This window comes from Pinus tabuliformis, chromosome 7, assembly GCF_031772625.1.
Source record: "Pinus tabuliformis cultivar Carrire ecotype Pingquan chromosome 7, CPIR1, whole genome shotgun sequence".
In the NCBI taxonomy this organism is placed as follows: Eukaryota; Viridiplantae; Streptophyta; class Pinopsida; order Pinales; family Pinaceae; genus Pinus; species Pinus tabuliformis.
The window spans coordinates 1992710871-1992732036 of NC_142293.1; the positions used below are offsets into that span (position 1 = coordinate 1992710871).

The 21166-nt window shown below is 40.8% G+C and overlaps 2 protein-coding genes across 3 annotated transcripts in view; one reads left to right on the forward strand and one right to left on the reverse strand.

Annotated features, from left to right (window-relative positions):
• The window catches only part of LOC149256452 (omega-amidase, chloroplastic-like), a 194806-nt gene that overhangs the window by 88571 nt on the left and 85069 nt on the right, over positions 1 to 21166 (reverse strand). The gene's annotated exons all lie outside the window — the stretch shown is intronic.
• LOC149256453 (uncharacterized) lies at positions 5025 to 5958 on the forward strand. The gene is made up of 2 exons (XM_089460930.1): positions 5025 to 5483; positions 5606 to 5958. Exons 1-2 carry the CDS (start codon positions 5025 to 5027, stop codon positions 5807 to 5809), a joined length of 663 nt encoding a protein of 220 aa, XP_089317056.1. The 3' UTR covers positions 5810 to 5958.

Here is a 21166-nt window from a genome sequence, read left to right on the forward strand (position 1 = left end):
ACACAAAAATAATCATCACACATTGGACATGTGATATACCCTAGAAAACCCACAAAGGGGAAAAATCAACGACTTTGTTCTACTAAGAACTTCGACTCCCGTACCAGGGATAAGGACCCATCAAAGGAAATATGCAAAGAGTTGAGCAGCCTCATTACTACTCCCTAACTGCCCCTTGCCCCTTTCCTCAGGCCCTTAATCGACCTGGCCACTAGAGTACCACAGTCCTCCTGAGGCTAGTGTCATTGTATGGTATCTTCACCTCTCCCTCAGATCTCCTTTTATAACATATTAATGACTAAAGCCCTAACTCTAGATCTCAATGATCAAGATCAGATCTTGCCATCTCATGATCAATGGTTGTGCCTTAATCTCTCATTGAGATCACTTAAGTGACTCAACATTATAGTAAAGTCACTTTTAATCATTAAATAGAAAAGGTACTTTATAAAATTATTTTACAAAGTTTATCTAGAGATGTAATCTTCCACATGCTAAGACACCAAGAAATTGTGAATGTCCTACCGAACTACACAATCCAACACTCCTCTTAGCGAGGAAGGTACTGTTGACCCTGCCACCTACAGCTACCTACAAGTTAGTGAGAAAAGCCTTCAACCCCACAAGGTGTGGTTGGTAGCAGGGAACTCAGAGAAGGGGTTGTCACACTAATCCCAACTCTCTCCATTTGAGCTATCTCCTAGGTTAGCTAAGGGGGGTGGTCCCTAATGAAAAGTTAAGTTAAAAGATGTGAGTTTCTAGGAGAGTGTTATAGTGAAAATGGATTACTTTTAAGGATTTATGAGCAAATATGAAGTGAGCAACTTGAAATAACAATGTCAATCATTAATATGATTAAAAACCATAAAACTAGTGCCTTATAAGGAATTTTCTCAACAATGTAAAGATATATTTGCTCAAAGTGAAATGCAATGCTCTCAAAAGAGAAAGAAAAGTAACCCTGAAATGTAAATACGAATTGTTTTTTTAAACAGAAACAGATAGAGAGATGTATTACTTTCTGGCCAAAATGTCGTAATTCTGATTACAATATGCAGAGCAAAATCCAGAAAGCTCTTTGTCCAGGTCCGAGGTCTCTTTTTCTATGCTACACCAGAGATTTTTACAAGTTATTTTCCGGGCAACCGCCTCTATTTTTCCCAAATTAAAAATGCAAACGAACTGCTTCAATAAAAGACAATAAAACATAGTCACCAGGAGGTTAAGGAATGGGATCCCAACCTTCTTCTCCATCTCTGAGAATGACTCCGAGGGGGAGAAGAGCTGCTTTATTAGCTTCAGCGTCAGCCTCTTTGTTATTATCTCTCTTGACATGATAGAATTTCAAACTCTGGAAGGAGTTTGATAGGATTCTTGTTCTGGTGATCAATCTGGACAGTCTTAGATCTGTTGGGGTAGAGTTGTCTATGAAAGTTTTTATGATAGTCTGAGAGTCTCCCATCACTATTGCATCATTGATTCCGAGGGATTTAAGTTGTTTCAGTCCTTGGAAAAGGGCCAGAGCTTCAGCTTGCATACTGGTGTTGAAGCCCACTCCCCAGGCAAATCTAAGAGCAGTTCTGCCATCCGCTCTCTTAACAACTCCTCCAGCACCGGATCTGCCCGGGTTGCCTTTGGCAGCCCCATCGAAGAAAAGGATAATGTGATCCTGCTTTGAACAAAGAGCCAAGAAATCTGAGGCGTTAAGGCGAATTTGCCAGTCTTTAGGGAGAACGGGAGGCCTGACAATTTCATTGAAGCGGAGGTCCAGGGAGTCACTCCAAGCTGCATCGAGGTCACTCAGTCCTGCCCCATCCAGCTGTTCACCAACACATTCCTTTAGCTGAGTTTTTATTTTAACCCAGACAGTATTATGATCTCTCTTCTTATCTCTGAAAATCCTCTGATTTCTTTCCAGCCAGGTGAACCAACAGATTAATTTGGGAAGAATACACCAGGCGGCTTTGAGGTGAACATTTTGGGGAGAGCCTCCAGGATACGACGTCTTCCAGTTCGAGAACAGCTCTGGAATATTATTGGGGAGGATGATATCCGCCCTCCAAGAGCCTAAGGCCGCATTCCAGAGATTGGCCACGAAATTACAGTTCAGCATCAGATGCGCAGCAGTTTCTGAATGTTCACCACACAAGGAACAGCGAGAGGGGCCATGGTAACCTCTTTTGTGGAGTCTATCATCCGTCAAAATACGTTGGTGACAGAGAAGCCAACAAAAATAGTCGATTTTTGGAAGCGAGCTTTGGAACCAGACTCCTTTCCATGGTTTCGGGTCTGAGGGAACATGAGGGTGCGCTAACTTGCTAAGAGCTGCCTGTATCCCTGAGCGACGGAGTAGCGCCCAGGCGACGAGCCCCAACCACGAGTGTCTGGCTTTCTACTGCTCAAAGGAGCCTTACCATTTAGGAAGTCTGAGAAAATTGCCAGTTCTTTGGATAGGGACTGGGGAACCTCAAAATTTATCCAACTGAGCCAGTGTCCATTCTCCCATTTAGATATATCCCACAGTGTAATGAACCCCGAACTATGCATCCAGTCTTTCAGCGCTGACAGGGATCTATCATCAGACAGAGGGTCGCAGCCAGGGTTGCAGGAATCGCCCCCCCCCCCCCCGGATCCTAACCCGGAACCGCGACCCGTGCGGAAGCGTTCCGGAATCGACAGAGGAATCGCGATTCCGATTTTTAGGTTGCGCGCTTCCGCATTTTTGAAACGACTCCTGCCAAATGAGGTTGCGGCCCCCCGGAATCGCGCTTCGACATGCGGTTCGGGCATGAGGTGGCGCCACGCAACCTGCCCGGAAAGCGCACGCCACCCGGGCGCAACCCGCACGCAACCCGCGGATATCAAATTTTTTTTTTAATTTCATTTAAAATCTAACTTAACTAAGCATGAGGGGGTGGGTTAGGGGTGGGTTAGGGTCACTTTAGGGTGAGTTTAGAAAAGAATAAAGCCCCCATTCTCTTCTCATTTTCTCACTTTGAGTTTATGAGAGTTGGAGAAGAGAAGAGAGGAGAGGAGAAGAGAAGAGAGGAAAGGAGAGGAGAAGAGAGGAGAGCTTGGAGGAGTGAAGAAGGAGGAGCTAGGAGAAGGAGGAGGAGCTTGGAGCAAGAGCTTGGAGGACTTCATCTACAAGAGCTAAAGAGGTAAGTTCAAACCCCAAACTCCCTTGTTTTTTGAAAAAAAAATTGTATTTTTCTCCTCCCTCTCCTACTCTTTCCCATTGTTTCTACTTGCTCCTTTATTTACAGGTTGTCCACCACCTATATCCATATTCCAAGATGGTGTTCTTTTGGCTTCTATGTATCATTCCACTCTTGGTTTTAATGATGGCAAGGGTGAGGAATAGAGGGGAAGAGGAAGGGGATGAACTTGGTGACCCAATGTATGATGAGGAGGAATGGTTTGAAGAGGAAGGGGATGAACTTGAAGGGGACACTGAAGCACAAGATGGGAAAGGTACATCAAATCCCTTGTGGAACTATGTGACCAAACTTGAAGGGGGAAAGGGTGGTGGATCTTACAAATTTTTGTGCCCTCATGGTTGTCATGGAGGAAAACCATATACGGGTTCATATACCCGTCTGAGGAGGCATCTTTGTGGGGTGCTGGACAGTGATGAAAAAAAGGGTTCTGTGGGGGTAACCATTTGCCCAAACATTTCAAGTGAACAAAGAGAAAAATACATCCAAATTGAGATGGCTGCACAACGAAAAAACAAGAAACAAAAAACTCATTCTGAATCAAGTGCAACCTCTAAATTTGGTAGTTGCCCATCTCCTCATGGTACTTTTGCAACCTCTGGAGGTAGAAAAACAATAGGGGATTTCCTTAATGTTGCTGGGAGGGATGATGTGGATGGAAAGATAGTCCGTTTTCTTTGTGCTTGCGGTGTACCATTCAATGTGCTTCGCTCTCCCTATTGGCATGAAATGGTAAAGGCCATCAATGAAGCCCCAAAAGGATACAAGGCCCCCAACTATGAGAAAGCTAGAACAGTGTTATTAGAAAGAGAAAAAGCTAAGGTTCAAAGAGCTTTGACACGTTTTACACATGAGTGGGTGGATTCTGGGGTATCCATTGTATCAGATGGGTGGACAAATATTAGAAACCAACATTTGATAAATGTTCTTGGTGTTTCTTCTAGTGGTGCAGTATTTATTGCATCTCATGACTCCTCCTCCATCAGTGCAACTGCACCAAACATTGCAGATCTCCTATTGAAATCAATCAAAGATGTTGGTCCGAATAATGTAGTTCAAGTGATCACAGATAATGCAGCAAATTGTAAGTTAGCAGGAAAAATTATTGAGCGTACTCATCCACACATCTTTTGGTCTGGGTGCCTGGTTCACACATTGAACCTTTTGATGCATGATATTGTGAAACACAAAGATTGTGGGTGGATTGCTGAGGTTTACAGGAAAGGGAAGCAGCTCATTAAATTCATCACAGGGCATACAAGGGTAAACTACTTCTATGGCACTTACTCCAAGTTGCAATTGCTTAAAATTGCAAAGACAAGATTTGCTAGTTATTACCTCACCTTTAGGCGGCTAGTGAGGGTGAGACAAGCTTTAACTAATCTGGTGTGTGCTGAAACATGGGATGAAATTAACACTGACACAGATGGTGCTAATGAAGTCAAGGACACTGTTCTTGACAGTTACTTTTGGTCACAGGTTAAATATGTTTTGCAATTCACCAAACCAATTTATTACATGATCAAGTTTGCAGATTCAGATCGACCAGTAATTGGGGAGGTGTATGAGCAAATGGATAGCATGTTGGGGCAGATTAAAGACATTGTTGAGCCTAGAGATACCACCTTGTACAATTATATTCGTGAAGAGGTGGAAAAACGATGGGATATGCTAAATGTTCCATTGCATGCATTAGCATATGTTTTGACACCTAAATACTATCATCCATCATGGCTTTCAAAACCAGCACCTGGGGGGGGAGTCAGGATAAAACCACACCAAGATAAAGAGGTTCACGAAAAATATATGGCTGCATTGAGTAGATTAATCCCTGATAATGAGGAGGCTGCATTGGTACGGAGACAGGTGAGCAACTATACGAGCAACACTGGTCCATTTGGGAGCATGCATGCAATTGAAGATCGAGAGCATTTTTCTGCTCTTGAGTGGTGGAACATGCATGGAGGGCCTACTCCACTTCTACAGAGTTTGGCATTGCGGGTGCTATCACAGGTGGTAAACACTTCTTCTGCAGAGAGGTGTTGGAGCTCTTATTCTTTCATCCACAGTGTTAAAAGGAACAGGTTGAATTTAGACCGGGCAGAGAGCTTGGTTTATGTTCATTACAACTTGCGATTGTTGTCCCATTACTGTGAAGATGCAAAGTCTAATAAAGACTTGTTGACTTGGGACAAGAATCCAGAGGAGCCCAATTTGGAGGATGGAGTGTTGCGACTAGAGCAATTAGAGGATTCTCTTATCCAGGTATGTCCATTGTGGTATGAATTTTCCAATTTTCCCTTATAAAGCATTTCTCTAATTCATGTTTTTAATTTTTTTGTTAACTAGTGTTTTTTTTTTTGCATGAATTTTTTGAGCGATTCTAGGATGATGACACGGGTGTTGATATGCCACAACCCCCACCCCCATCTGGTCCCTTGGTTTCTAGGTTCCATGGTTCAACACCAACGGCAGGGGGTTCTTCTTCATCAGTTCCAGTGCCACGACTTACACAGGGACCATCTTCTTCATTGCCACCACGTGGAGGCCCGCCATCACGTTCTATTCGTGGTGGAAGGAGGAGAGATTAGTAGATATATTCACAATCTACTTCTTTTTGTCATAGATTACTCATTAGACTTGTAGACTTGTGAATTTGAATTTTGAACCTTTTTGGCTTGGCGGTGACCAAGTGACATATTTTGTAAACATTATTATTTGAATTTTGGACATGACAAATGTTGACAGTTGCTCACTTGCTAGATAAATCATAATATGCTCTATGTTTTATGTTTTATAATATGCTTAAATGTTTTATGTTTTATAATATGCTTAAAAATTTGATGTATGTTTGTAATAGCTAGAATATAGATGATTGTTGTACATACTAGTAACTACAATGGAATCATGGATGCCATATCTATCTTGATTTATGCAAAAATATGCATGTTTTCATGTCTTCTACAATTAATTTGGTATTTGGGATGTTTGTTTTAAGTATAAATGCAAAAAAATATAAAAATATATATATATATAGCAGACGCTTCCGCGGACGCTTCGCTTCCTAGATTTTTGGAAAATGACGCTTCCGCGCTCCGCGCTTCCGCTTCGCTCGCTCCCGCTTCGTGCAACATTGGGACTCGCAGCCCATAATACGATCCTCCCAAATTCTGATTTGCTTGCCATTGCCAGGGATCCAATGAGCGTGATCATTGATTAGGGAGGAGGATTTTGCACAGAGCTTTTGAATAGGAGAGCCAGTGTTTGCTCTAGGATGATCAAGACACCTTTTCCTCTGCCCACGAAAGAACTTTTTTCATAGGGCGATCTGAGCCCACCCCGGCTTTGGGGCAATAATCCTCCAGATCAGTTTTGCACCCAACGCCATGTTTTGCATGCTGATGTTCTTAAAGTTCAGTCCGCCTTCCAATCTGGGCATGGAGATTTTAGTCCAGCTTAATAGAGGAATTTTCTTTTCGTTGGCTTTCCCACCTTTCCAAAAGAATTTTCTGATATGGTCCTCCATTTTCTTCATAATTCCAACAGGGGCCAGCATCACTGCAAATTGGTATATGGGGAGGCTGTTGAGGACAGCTTTAATTAGAACTGACTTACCTGCCAGATTAAGCCAGTTAAAACCCCAGGAATGGATCTTAGACTCGAACTTTTCCAGCAGGGGCAACCAATCTCTGTTGGCAACGCGGTGTAAAAAGATAGGGAGACCCAGATACTTGAAGGAGGACCAAGACGAGGAAGCCGCGAAACCGAAGCAACTGGAGATGGCCTGCAATGTGGAGGCAGGGGTATTCCAGCAGTAGATATGGCATTTTCCTTTATTCAACTTACTTCCTGAGTCTTCACAGTATTCTTCAACCACTTCTTTGAAACTTTTAGCTGAGGACACAGAGGCAACGCCCAGCAAGAGGGAATCATCCGCAAATAAAGCGTGATTTATGTTGTTAACACCTCTCGCAATGTTCAGACCCATTAGTTCTTGATCCTGTTGCTTTTTGTTCAAAAGGAAGCTGAGGACGGAAGCTTGAAGGACAAAGAGCAGGGGGGATAAAGGACACCCTTGCCTCAAACCACGAGAGGCTTTGAAGAAATCTGAGGCCCTCCCATTCACCAGAGGGGCTATCCAGGGCTCGCTGATACAGGCCTTAATCCAGTTGACAAATTTGGATCCAAACCCGAATTTGTGCAGGACCTCGAATAGAAAGCTGTGTCTCACTCTGTCAAAGGCGCTTTCAAGATCTAGCTTGACAGCCATACCTTTCTCTTTGCGGACCATACTGGAGTGGATTGCCTCTTGGACCAGGACAAAGTTGTCCACAATCTGTCTTCCCTGAATAAATCCTCCCTGGTTCGCAGGGATGATGTTCGGAAGGATGGTTTTTAATCTGTTGGCAATAACTTTCGTGATCAGCTTATAACCTATATTACATAGAGATATAGGGCGAAACCGATTGAAGGAATTGGCTCCTTTCTCCTTGGGAATGAGGGCCAGGAAGGCCGAATTGGTGCTTCCCCCAATTTTCTGGCACTCTTTGGATTTCCTTATCATTCTGCATAGGTCTTTCTCCACTATCTGCCAACAGGTCTAAATGAATCCGGCAGTGAAACCGTCAGGGCCCGGGGCCTTGTCCGGTTCCATAGCGAAGAGAGAGGCTTTTATTTCATTGTTAGTGATCTCAGCATCCAGGAATTGATTATTTCTTTCGGTTATCAAGGAGGGCACCTCATTCACGATGGAAGGAGCATGATCGGCGGCCTCTTCTTCGCTGTAGAGATTTTTGAAGTGAGTGAAGGCAGCGTTCTTTATGCATCTGATGTCTCTATGAATGGTGGTCTCAACTTTAATTTCAGAGATGGAATTGAAACATTTTCGGGCCTGAGCTTGCTTATGGAAGAAAGAAGAGTTTCTATCTCCCGCCTTGAGCCAGAGACTGCAGGATTTTTGTCTCCAAAACTCTTCCTCTGCCAAGCTAGCCTTAAGGAACATGCGCTGAAGGTTAGCCTCCTTGTCAAGTAATTCTTTAGTGATCTCAGCTTTTTCCGAAGCCAAGTGATGCGATTCAAGACGCTCCTGGATCATTTTCCTTTCCACAGCAGGATTTGGTAATGATTTTACCCAGGACTTTAGAGCAGCTTTGACTCTCCTAAGTTTCTCTTCCCAAACAAAGAATGCGGAGCCTTTGACAGGGAGCTTCCAGGTTTCTTTTATCAGAGGTAAGAAGGACGGCTCCTTGGCCCAGTGAGAGTTGAATTTGAAAGGAATGGGACCTTGATCCGAATGAGCCAGCAGCTCGAGTTTAATGGAGCGATGATCGAAAACACTGCAAGGAAGGATATGCATTCTAGATTCTAAGCCAAGAAGAAGAAAAGAGCTTTGGACGAGAAATCTATCTAACCTTGCAGCAATGTGGCCAGGACCGATTCTTTTGTTAGTCCATGTGTACTTCCCAGTCGAAGGCTTGATGTCGATCATATCCCAGTCGAGAAGCAAGTCCTCAACCCATTCCCGCGCCAGGTCCCTGACGATGCTTCCTCCGCGTTTTTCAGACACTGATAGTGTTAGGTTAAGATCCCCTGCTATGATAATATTGGCTAAGTCTTCAGTATCTGCCAGATTCCTAATGGAATCCCAACAGTGCTTTTTCTCTGCTGAGCTGACGGGAGCATACACATTGAAGAGGGAGAGAGTCGTATCTATTTCTATGTGATGGATTTTTGAGAACAACCAATGGGTGTTTTTAACTTCTCTGATCTTTATAAATTTGTTTGCATTCCAGATAGAACCCAGTCCACCAGAAGCACCTCGAGCTGATACTGCTAGTCCTTCGCTTTGTTTCCACAACTTCTTGTCGATCTGGAGGAAGGCATAGTCCTCCATTTTAGTCTCCTGGATGAGGAGTAGGTCGAGAGATTCTGTTCTTATCAGGATTCTTATAGCTTCTTCTTTTGTTCTGCTCCCCATACCCCTGCAGTTCCAGGAAACGATCTTCATCACTTGCATTTTGAAGGATGAGCTCCCCTAGAGCTCTGAGGCTGATTTTTGTTCTTCTTCGGAGTATTTGCCAAAAGCTTCTCAAGGGTTGGTTGACTTCCCTGGAGCTTGTCTTTGTAGGTCCCTTGTTCTCTTTTTTCCCGCGCAAATGTAAATACGAATTGTTAGCACAAGATATGTAAGATAAAAAATGTTTTTGAGATAATCAACTTTATAAATCAAAACATGTGAAACATATCTTGCCAAAACCCAAAAATTAGTAATTAACTTGGAAATGTAAAAGAAAGGAAGTGCTAAACCAAGCAATCAATATGAAATTAGACTTGAAGCAAGAAAGAAAGCACGTGTTTGAAATGATTACAATACTTGCTTTTGGAATAGACTTTGCATATGAAAACTCAAACCATCAAGAGAAAAGCAAAGTAAATGTAATGGAAAGTGCTTTTGGTTAATTTTATTAATTATCTCTGCAACAAAATTACAATTTAACTCTTCAATCCTCAGACCTCACCCTCGCTCAAAGATATGGATCTCACAGTGAAGAGTCAATAGAGGAGTAGAGCATCCTTAAGATGTCTACTTCAACCAACTTATGTTGGAGGTAAAATTTTAATGAGGCTGAGGGCCTTCCTACACTAAAATGCCTAGATGAAGTGCAAATTGTATTAATTCCCCAAATTAAAATAATTATACATGCAAATGCTTTAAAGAAATTGATTTGCAATGCTTGAAAATGAAATAGTGTTCAACATAAGTTGCAATTATAACTTCAATTGGAAGAATAAAATTAGCTTACAAGTGTTGCATGTGTTTCATCAATGAATTAAAATGATACAAGTAATTTGCTTGAAAGTAAAATTTGTTTCAAATAGACAATGACAATATATTGCTCCAATATTCAAGATAACAATGTAGCATAAAATTGAAGCATGTATTCAAGTGCTCATGAAACAATTTACCAAGGTAAATGGAAACGAATCAAAGTTTGTTAAGAATATAAAATGCTTGCATGTAAAGGATGAATTGCCCAAACTAAAGTGTAAGCTTGTAGCTTCAAGCAACAATGAGATAGAGAATGCAAAGCTCAAATGAAATTGTAACAAACTTTAACTTAATGAAATGTGATAGTGAGGTTGTGTTAATTCCCAATTAAAGCATGCATGTAAGTGAATGAAATATGAAAGTTTAAACCATACAAATCCACCCAAGAGAAGCCTCCCTCTAAATGGGGAGATGGGATACCATGGGAGAAATCCCAAGCTCCCACAAACAAATTAGATCTTTTATTAATATTACAATGAGAAGAGGGCCCTTCAAAGTACTCAACTAAACTTCAAGGAGAGTCCTCACAATAATTGCTTGAAACTTGGACACTAGACCTCCTTTCTTGAGAAAGTAGTGACAAGATCTCACATAACTTATGCAAGGGAAACAAGGCGTGAGTTTCCTCCAAATGCCCACCGCTTAGAGAGGAAAATGGGCAACCCTCTAGTGAACTCGACTTTGGCCAAAATAAGCCTCAAAAGGGCTCATGGCATCCTTGGAAATCGAAACCCCAACACTTGCCAAAGGTCTTGCAAACACTTGTTAGATGTTGCGGGAAGTTTCTCTTCAAAATCTGCCACACAAGAGTTAGAAAACAATCCAAACAATGGCTGCAAAAAAAGTTAAGTGTTAATGAAAAAAATCAACAAGATAAAATGTATATATACAATTATAATTTACAAAAGACTAGGCTAAAGAGTGAGAGTAAACTCTCGTCTTTGCCTAGCCATCTTCAAGATCTTAGATAGCAAATGAAAGAAATGAAGTACAATGTTTTTTAAAAGAGATTTAAATTTAGAAGTGTTTGGCTTGTGTACAAGCTATGTGCCAAAACCCTTGCAAAACCACTTTGTAAGATAAGACTATGAAGGCTCAAAGAACAAATGAGAACTCATTTAAGAATGTATCAAGGGTGGGTTGGTTTCTCCAAAGACTTCCCCTCAAGCTTGATTCTGTGATCCCAACAAAATGTTCCCTCAATGATCAACAATTCATCACACTCCCAAAGGAGAAACACCTCATGAATGAAACCCCAAAGTCTTTATTGATATTTTTGAAAGTGTACAAGGCATCAGCGCTTCCGCAAGCACAATAGCTAGTAACAATATATGCAAATGAGAGCTCAAGGCTCTATTATATAGAACTATGGGAGCCAATCCCAATGTAGGAGTGATTAAACAAGTGGCATGAGGTGACAATCCCAAAGAGAAATTCAAATTTGTTGAATGAAGCTCCAATGTCAAGTGTAAAAATCGAATTCTGGCAAGTGGACATCATTTTCTTCTTCCCTTATGTGCCAAATTTGAATTTTATGATAGAATGACAAGTGTATATGGGTGGTAATCCATGTGGGGACAATTTCCCACAAAAATCTCCACCAAATATTCTCCCAAATCCTCCCAAATGTGCATTAACTTCACAAATTCGAATTTCCAAGTAAGTAGCTTTCTCCTTTAATGCCAAAAATTCGATTTTATTTGAGCACATGTTCTTTCCTTGATTTTAGGAGTCCACATCACCTTGGGACTTCACTTTAACTCCCCCATAATTTTCCACCTCATTTCCACAACATTTAGCATGTGTGGATATTTATTTTTCTCCATTTATTTAATTTATGGCTTAGTTAATTGTCAGATTTCCCACTAAACTTAGAAAAAGTGGATTTTGAAGGTTCAAAACACATTTTTAATCCCTCAAAGTGTGTCATAGTAGAAAGTTGAAGGTGAGAGGTGCAAATTTCATTACTCATACTCCATACAAATTCTCTAGATATCACTTATTACATTACAAATACAACTTTATTAGCAATTTCCGCAGTGTGGCAAATTTAAAAATTTTAAAAATGACTACCTAGACCTAACCAAATTCCACGAAATTTTTTGTGTAATCTAGTATGGTAATATACATCGACTGTAGACATTAATATCTGTTAGGGGCTCAACCTTCAAACTGTCACCCTGGCTTTGGAGTAAAAAGAGAGTGAAAAAACCCAGAAAATTATCCGCCTCTGAAAAATAAAAGATAATTAACCAAATAAAAAAAACACTTCAAGGTGTACTCATTTGCTAATCGAGTCCCAACATCCTAGGCCTGTTATAGACTCAAAACTCATCATTACTAGTATCACTTATTACAATTCCCCGCAGGGTGTGGAATCTGGGTACAAGAAAGATGATGAGAAAATAGAAGTAGAGTTTAAAAAACTTTGTTGGCTAATGATTACTAATGATACAAGTGTCCTCTGGATCATCCTTAGGCATGGAGTCTTCATATAATCATCAAGTGCCACTCCAGCGGTCAACAGGTACTTTCATAACTTGGATTTGTCTCCAAGCCCATCACATCCACTATAGTTGCTCCCTCTGACATAGAAGCCTGTCCTACTACTAAACATGAAACTTGCATTGAGAACCATGTTCCTAGAAGCCTCTTGCTCCTAAGCATCCTACATGTCTATCCCGAACCATGACTTCCCTGAGGGTGCTGACTCTCCCTCTAAGTCTGAGGCTTTCTCGACCCTCTACTTCTCGTTGCCCAGGCCCACTACCCGAGCCTGTTACCTTCTGCCCAAAACTTCCAACCATTGCCAGAACCTTCTTGCACACTTTCCGAGGCTACCCGAAGCCTCTGGTCGCTGCCCAGGAATTGCATGTGGAGCCTCTTGCTCCCTGTCCAAACACTCCAGAAGTTTGATTTATAGCAGCAAAATTTTACTTTTTTTCTTTTTCCTTTGCCTTTGTGCAGCCCTATCTCACACTCATTTGTGATTAGATCTAGTGCAACTCCAACACCTAATCTCTAGAGATGACATCGCAGCAGTAGCCTCTCAACAGTCCTCAACAACGTTGCAGTCACCCTTGTGCACAATGTGTTGGTCAATAATTGTCAATGATGAAATATATACTTGATTAGCTCTCCTAATGGATGTTACACTATCACTGCACTAGTACGTGAATCCTATGACGAAGCCATGTTGTCCAAGAGAAGCCATCATTCTGCACTAAACAATTCAAGGCAAGCCACAAAGAAAAATATTTTTGACCACCTTAAAGGCATCCTTCTACAATGATTCTTATACCATATGCAAGATGATTTTTTCCTATTTCTAACAAGCCCTTACTCGCCTCCAAACTCCCTGTGGTTAGTAAGAACTTGAATTTTTAAGTTGGAAGACATATAATTACTTATGAGTCGACCTTACTTTGGCCTACTCATGTTGGCCTATTCCAGAGACATGTATCTTCATCTCCCTAGCAAAAACACTCTATATATATATATATACATTTCGGTGTCCATTTCTCAATCACTTAGTCATCAAGCGCAGTACAGAAAAGGATAAGTTCACAGCTCGTGAACTCTAAGGAAGAACGTAAAACCTAAAGAAAAGGAGCTCAAAACTTGAACAGGGAATATTTTTCTAAACTCGGACAAGGGTCATACACCTAGCTTGGAGACAGGAAGCTCAAACTCACTTACGGTAAATCTTCAAGGCCTGGTCTCTCATTTTGGACAGTGAACAGTGGTGAAAAATCTCGGTGACTGTGGCTCTTGTGATCTTCGAACTATGCCTTCAAACTTTGGACTCTAATGGCTCCTTTGATCTTCGAACTGTGCAACAGTTTGGTGATACACCTTCAAACAGGTGCTACAGGACTATAATACTTGACTGCATTTCGATTTACTCTCTTGATTGGGCTTGGACCTCAACAGTGCTCAGATTTTAGTGACTAGCTTGAACTATAACACCTTGACTACAGTCCTCAGATTCCCTTTCCTGTACCTCGGATCACTATGTTGTTGGATCGAACTAAAGCTCAAAAGTTGGAAAGAACTGTAGAGAGTGGTGTAAGATACTTAACTCAAACAATGACTACCTAACTCGGATTATAGGGGCATTCATTAACTATGATAAAGTGCAGTACAATGGCTTAAAACTTGTGATATAGCTAGACCTTGATGTCACTCCAGGGCTATGAACTAAGATTGCAACAGTTTCAAAAGTGAAGTCTATGGTGGACAAAGTACAGTGAAGATTAAGTGATGTCAAAATCAAGTAGTTTTGGAGTTGATTGAACAGTGTAGAATTTGTCAAGGACATTCAAGTAAGTAAATCACAAATTCTTTATTAAAGTAATACAAAAGGATTGGTGTCCTAGAGGTTTGTGCCTCTAAAGTCTAAACACAAGGTTGGAGCCTTGAGAAGGATAGGGTCAAAGCCCTAGAGGTTGGAGCCTCACTAAAGTCAAAGTTGGTGCTTGGCAATAGGTTGGTGCTTGCAAAATTGAAGGGTTGGTGCCCTCAAATTATTATTGTACTCAATTATTTGAAAATTGAAGTCCTCCCTTGTTCTTAATAAAATTATTATTATTCATTTTTCTGATTATAATTGTGAAGAACCTAACTAGTAAAAATAGCAATTGAAAAGAAACACTGATTCACCCCCCACTCAGTATTTCCAACACAGTGTCTATAGACCCAAACCTACAGCTCACCACAACCCACGCTCATCCACCTACATTAGACAATCTTTTTCATCGCTACGACGACTATTATGAGGGTTACATCTACTTTCACCATAAACTCTCTCAACTAATTGTTGGAAATACTGAGAGGGGGGTGAATCAGTATTTCATTTACAATCAGTTATTTCTTACATACAACATTCAGAGCAATAGGACAAAACAAAAACCAACATCACATGGTACACAAAAATTGGATTTAACTAAAGCTCTGTTATGTATGAATGTACATACAACAATTTACCAGATGAATCTGGAAGGAAGTGCAATACTCCCAAGGGGTTTTTCCAGCAATCTAGAAGGAAGGAAATGCTCCCTGAAGGTTGGGCTCTTGTACCAAGGACAATGGCCCAATTACAATAAGTTGTACTCAAGTCACTCTCACTGCCACTGCTGCCGCTATACTACTTGACAATAATTTGACACTTAGATGTTTGACAATAATATGACAATTTGACTTTGACTTGACAAAACTACGATGAATGTGATTTGACATATTCACACACTACCTTGATCTACTAGATCTGACCTTTACACTACAGTAATATTACATTCGACACACACTCGTAACTGTGATGATCTGGGAATTTGTATTAGGTGTCTTGTAGTGATGACCTAGAGAGTGTATTGTCTTATTGACATAACCATGACCTTGCAAGGTAGCAAGTTTTAAGGGCAATATCACCTTGATGTACAGCTTATTGACGTGAAGACAGATAGCATTGTATGAGCTAGTGATCAGCAGTGAAAGATATATGTTGGTATCTCTTCATGGGCAGAGATTGAGAGCATTGGTAGCAGGCCATATGGATGACCAAAGCATCTTGGAGTATGCCATTATCATACATTTGGTTTCATCATTTGCAGCAGTACAGGGTGTTTTTTTTAGTGGAATTGGTAGCCAATGTTGCGAGTAGTGAGTTATGTGCAGTGACAGTGATGTGTAGTGGTAGTGATGTGCAGTGACAGTGATGTGTAGTTGAGCAATGATAGTGATGTGTAGTTGAGCAGTGAGTTTGATGTACAGTATTGTGCAGTGATCAGTTTGGGCAAAGCAGTATTATACAGTTGTCAGTGGCTGACAGGATTTGACAATGTATAGCAGTATCTTCTTTATAGCATTCTTCTATTGATTCAAAGCACCGGGGAGATCCAATGTGAAAATTGTGAAACGTGGTCCGCCGGCTTTTTAGGGTGATTGGAGTCACCTTCAGGTTGTGCCCTCGAAACACATCAGGGCCGCAGGGTGATGCTAGGGCAGGTCGTAGCTTGCACAGGGCGTTGTGAATTCCTTCACGATTTTAGCATAATTGGGCACAAACCTTCTCAAGGAATTTATCCTACCTAAGAAAATTTGTATCTCCTTTTTATTCCTTGGCAAAGGGATGCTACTAATTGCTTCTACCCTTTTAGGGTCAATTTTCACTCCTCTTGAGATCATGTTCCCTAATAGTTTGCCTTCTCTAAGGGCAAATTAGGACTTCTTTGGATTCAGTGACAACCCATATTTCTTGCACTTTTCAAAGGTATATTGTAAGTGTTGCAAGTGTTGCAAGTGTTGCAAGTGTTGCAAGTTTTGCAAGTGTTCCTCATTAGACTTTGAGAATATTGTTATATCATCTAGGTAAATGACCAAAAATTTATCCTTCTCCCCCATGAAAGCTATATCTATTTCCCTTTGGAAGGTGGCACCAATGTTTATGAGACCAAATGGAATTCTGGCATACATGAATGTTCCCCAAGGCGTGGTGAAAGTTGTTTTTTTTTAATCCAGAGAACCCATTGATCGCGGACAATCTCGATGACCCACCACTTTCTATAAAATATAAACCATCTTGGGCAAAGGATAATTATCTTTTAGAGAAGCCCTATTCAAGTTTCTAAATTCCACATACAATCTGATCTCTCCATTTTTCTTCCTGACAGGGACCAGATTAGCCACCCAACCTAAGTATCTCAATGGTATAATGATCTTAGCTTGGAGCATTTTCATGACTTCTTTCTCTATTAAGGGGAGAAGCAAGGGATTTATTTGCTTAAGCTTCTACTTGTGAGGTTTAATTCCTGATTTCAAAGGAATCTTATGTTGACCCATAGGTTTTTAAATCATCATACAACCAAGCAAAAATATCAACATACTCTTTGAACAAGTCAAGATACCTTTGTCTGTACTCTTTTGGGATCCCCTTGGCCAATCTAACCAGTTTGGGTTGTTGTTCTGTAGCAATGTTAGAGTCTTTTGTATCCTCCTCATGCTCCTTCTTGGTTGTTTACTGCCACATCATTAACATCAAACAATCTTTCCAATGGATTCAGCCCTTTTGGGATTATATTTCCCTTCAACTGCAAAATTTTTTGCCCAGCCATAGACACTTCCCAAGGCAAACGTTGCTCAGCTACTGCAATTCCCTCAATATCTTCATCTTCCTGGTCAATTTCAGAATTGGAAAATTCCCCAATCACCTCCAAAAATCGTTTAATCTGATCTTCATCCTCGAACACCTGCCAATATGTCACATTGTCTGGTAGTGAAGGTATGTGCCTAATCTCAAATTCATATCTGAGCAGGGGGTTTTGTGGTGGGTTGAAGGTGTTGCCTGTTGTTGCTAAGGAATCAACCATTCTGTTCTACTCTCTAGGCACAAACTGGATGTTAAATGCCGAAAATAAATTCTAAACCAAGTCCCACACTTCATTCCTGTAAGATTTCAACTTGGGATTTTTGGTTTGGCATTGACTCCTAATTTGCTTCGCAACTAGTTTAGAATTTCCAAAAACTGTTAAACATTAAATTTTCAAATTTCTGGCAGCTTGTAAGCCCAACACCAATGCTTCATATTCGGTAGTATTGTTTGCAGTATCAAATTCCAGTTTATACGAGAGAGGGATGAGGTTACCTTCGGGGGATACCAACAACACACCTGCTCCATTTCCTTCCTTAGAGTAGGCCCCATCAAAAAATAACCAAGTTTCATTTCCTGCTTACTCGCCTATGTGGGAATTTCTACTTGAGTATCCTCCATAATTTGATCATCCATTTCTAACAAGAGACATGAAAGATCCTTCTCCTAGCCATGTACTGGAGAATTATTGGAACAATCTGCTCTAGTGACAGTTTTCACAAATCTAGATTCATTGTACAATCTACGTCCTTCTCCACCAAACACTGGAATAATAGCATATGTAAGGTCAAGTTTGATGGATCCTCCAAGATTCATTCCCCATGATCTGGAAAGAAGCATGCCAAATCTCACAAGAATGACTACAACCACAATGTCCATTACCACACTTTTCACAGGGATTTGAACCAATTAACCACCAAGTCCTTGATCATCCTATTACCGCTCAAACTAGTACGAGTCATAGGAGGGAATCCTCAAAGGGCAACTATTAGGTCAAGGGCAACAATGGAGTGATATCCCACTCACCTCAGCTAAGGCTCCCTTCCCTTTACAAACTTTCACCAATGGGAAGAGACCCAGTATAAAGGGAATCACTAGATGAATGAGTCAATAAAGGATAAGGAGTGATTCTTAAGGCCTATTCACAAGAGAGACTCAATGGTTTGCTTGCTTGAGAAGCAAGGTGTAAGGCTCTATAGGAAGGTCCAAGGGGATTTCAAGGGCTAGGGTTTGTGGATAAAACTTGTAAAGGAGATCCCTAGTCCTAGAAATACTTGGGGAAACTTGGTTTGTCAGTGGTCTTTGTGAAATTAGCTTCAATAAGTTGTGGGACCACATGAGACCAAGTGGACCCAAAATTAGGTCAAGGGGGTGGAGTTGATCAGTCAGGGGTGTGCTTGACCTAATTGAGGGGGAGAAGGGGATCAAAGGGGAAATTTTCAATAATTTTGATGCAATGATCCCAATGAGGTCACTAGCCAAGGGAAACCAAGGGCAAGAATCGATCTCGGAGCTAGGGCCTGAAATATCTCAAGATCCCACCATCGGAATTGCTTCAAATTTGGAGGGCCTCTAGAAGACACAACAACGCAGTAGAGGGCAAGAGATCGAACTTTTTGGATGGGTGAATCGTGAGAAAATTGATGCCCTAGGTCACCTATGGAGGCTAGGCCTAGAAAGAAAGAGAGAAAGGTGAGAAGAATATGCTTTTGAGTGATCACCAATGGAGGATCAGTGCCTAATCCTTTGGGGAATATGGAGTCAAGATGAAATTTGTGTTTTAGAATAACTTCACCCAATCAAGGAGCCTCCTAGACAACTTCGCATGGCAATAAGGGCATGAGAGCAGTTGCTAGAAGAGTTTATACTTCAATGTACAATAACAAATGACTTATCAATATATGTTCAATAGAAACAATCTCTAGGAACATTCACCCCTTTACACATGCTAGGGCAAAGAGTGTCCGGATGGTAGCCCATTTTGTTGTGGGGGCAAAAGTCTCCTCATAATCGACCCCTTCCTTCTGTGCAAAACCTTTTGCCACAAGCCTAGCTTTGTGCTTGTCAAGTGAACCATCAGCTTTATACTTGTTCTTGTAGACCCACTTGCAGCCAATTGGTTTGGTTCCTAATGGAGGATCAACCAGCTTCCAAGTGTCGTTCTTTATGAGGGCATCATACTCCTTTTGCATCGCTTCTTTCCATTCATCATGAGAAGCAGCTTCTTTGAAGGAAGTTGGTTCAAAATCTGTAGACAAGTTCAATTCACAATCATAAGAAACATCCATATCAATAGGTGAATTAGAGTCATCCACGTCACCTCCATTTTGCTGGTTTGAATTTCTAGTTCTTGTCTTTCCAAACTCATAAGGATGAACACTTTCAAGTGTCTTTGTCAGCCACTTTGGGGGACCTTTCTTAGATGGTCCAAGCTGCTCCGTTGATTGAGTTGGGACTGAATCAAGATTGAGTCTCCCAATTCTATCAATCACATCACTTAAAGCATCATCTGTTGTTGGAGTTTCATGCGGGGGAGAGTGTTCTTCAGAAGAAGATTCCACATGTTGATCTAGTATAGGAATCCCCCCTTCAAGATGTGGAATCTGATTATCAAATTTTTGAAATGTTTTTGCTTTTGCGAATCTATCCAAGTGATCAATTTGCCGCTCAACGACATTGTCAGTTTTGGATGATTCAAGAAAAATTACATCTCTAGATACAACAAACTTTTTATTTACTTCATCATAGAGACGGTATGCTTTGGAGGTGTTTGAATACCCCAGGAAGATACACTTATGAATTCTAGCACCAAGTTTGTTTCTATGTACCTTTGGTATCAAGGCATAACAGGTGGAACCAAAGACCCTGAGATGCTTTACCGAAGGAACATGTCCATAACACATTTCATAAGGAGTTTTGTTTCTAATAGCATTAGATGGACATCTATTCTTTATATATGCAGCACATAGAACAGCATCAGCCCAAAACATTATCTTTACATTTTTGAAGAAGAGCATGGATCATACCATATTTAAGATTGTCCTATTCATTCTTTCAGCTACACCATTCTGTTGTGGATTATAAGGTACAGTTGTTTGATGTTTGATCCCATGTTGGCGAAGATAGTTTTCAAATTCATTTGATGTGTATTCTTTTCCATTATCAGTGCGAACAGACCCAATATGAGATTGTGCATCATTTTCAATCCATTTATGAAAATTTTTGAACGTTTTAAAAGCATCAAAATTGTTCTTCAATAAATAAACCCAACACATTCTGGTGTAGTCATCAATAAATGTCATCATATATTTATTTTCATTTGCAGAAGGAACAGGCATTGGACCACATAAATCTGAATGAATGAGTTCAAGTTTTCTATGTGCTCTTGTATGTGAATCATGAAAACACTGTTTGCTATGCTTTCCTAGAATACAAGCATCACATTGCTTAAATTTCCTAGGAATTGTAGGCAAACCAGCAACACCATTTTTCTTCAACAAGCGGAGGCTTTCATAGTTCAAATGTCCAAATCTAGCATGCCATAATAAACTTGATGGAAATGTACCTTCTTCATGATGAGAATTGTATGAGAAATGTTGTGCACGAGCAGAGGTTCCTTGCAGCTTGAGAAGCCTTTCTTCTTCTATTCCCCTCATGACAAGTGAGTGGTCAGATGCTTTTCTCACCTCAAGCTTTCCATCAAACATATGAATGGAGTGACCTTGCTGGCGAATGTGAACCAAGGACAGCAAGTTTCTCTTCAGCCGTGGGAGACATAGAACATGGTGCAGAAGAAAGTCTGGCAGACCAGGCAATTTAAGCCTGATTGTGCCAAGCCCTGATGGCTTGATTTTTGATTGGTCTACAAAGTATACTGCTCCATCAACATTGTCAGTAAATTCTTCAAAAAAATCTTTTCTATGTGTCATGTGGCAGGTTGCTCCTGAATCAAACAACCAATCAATTTTTCTAAGA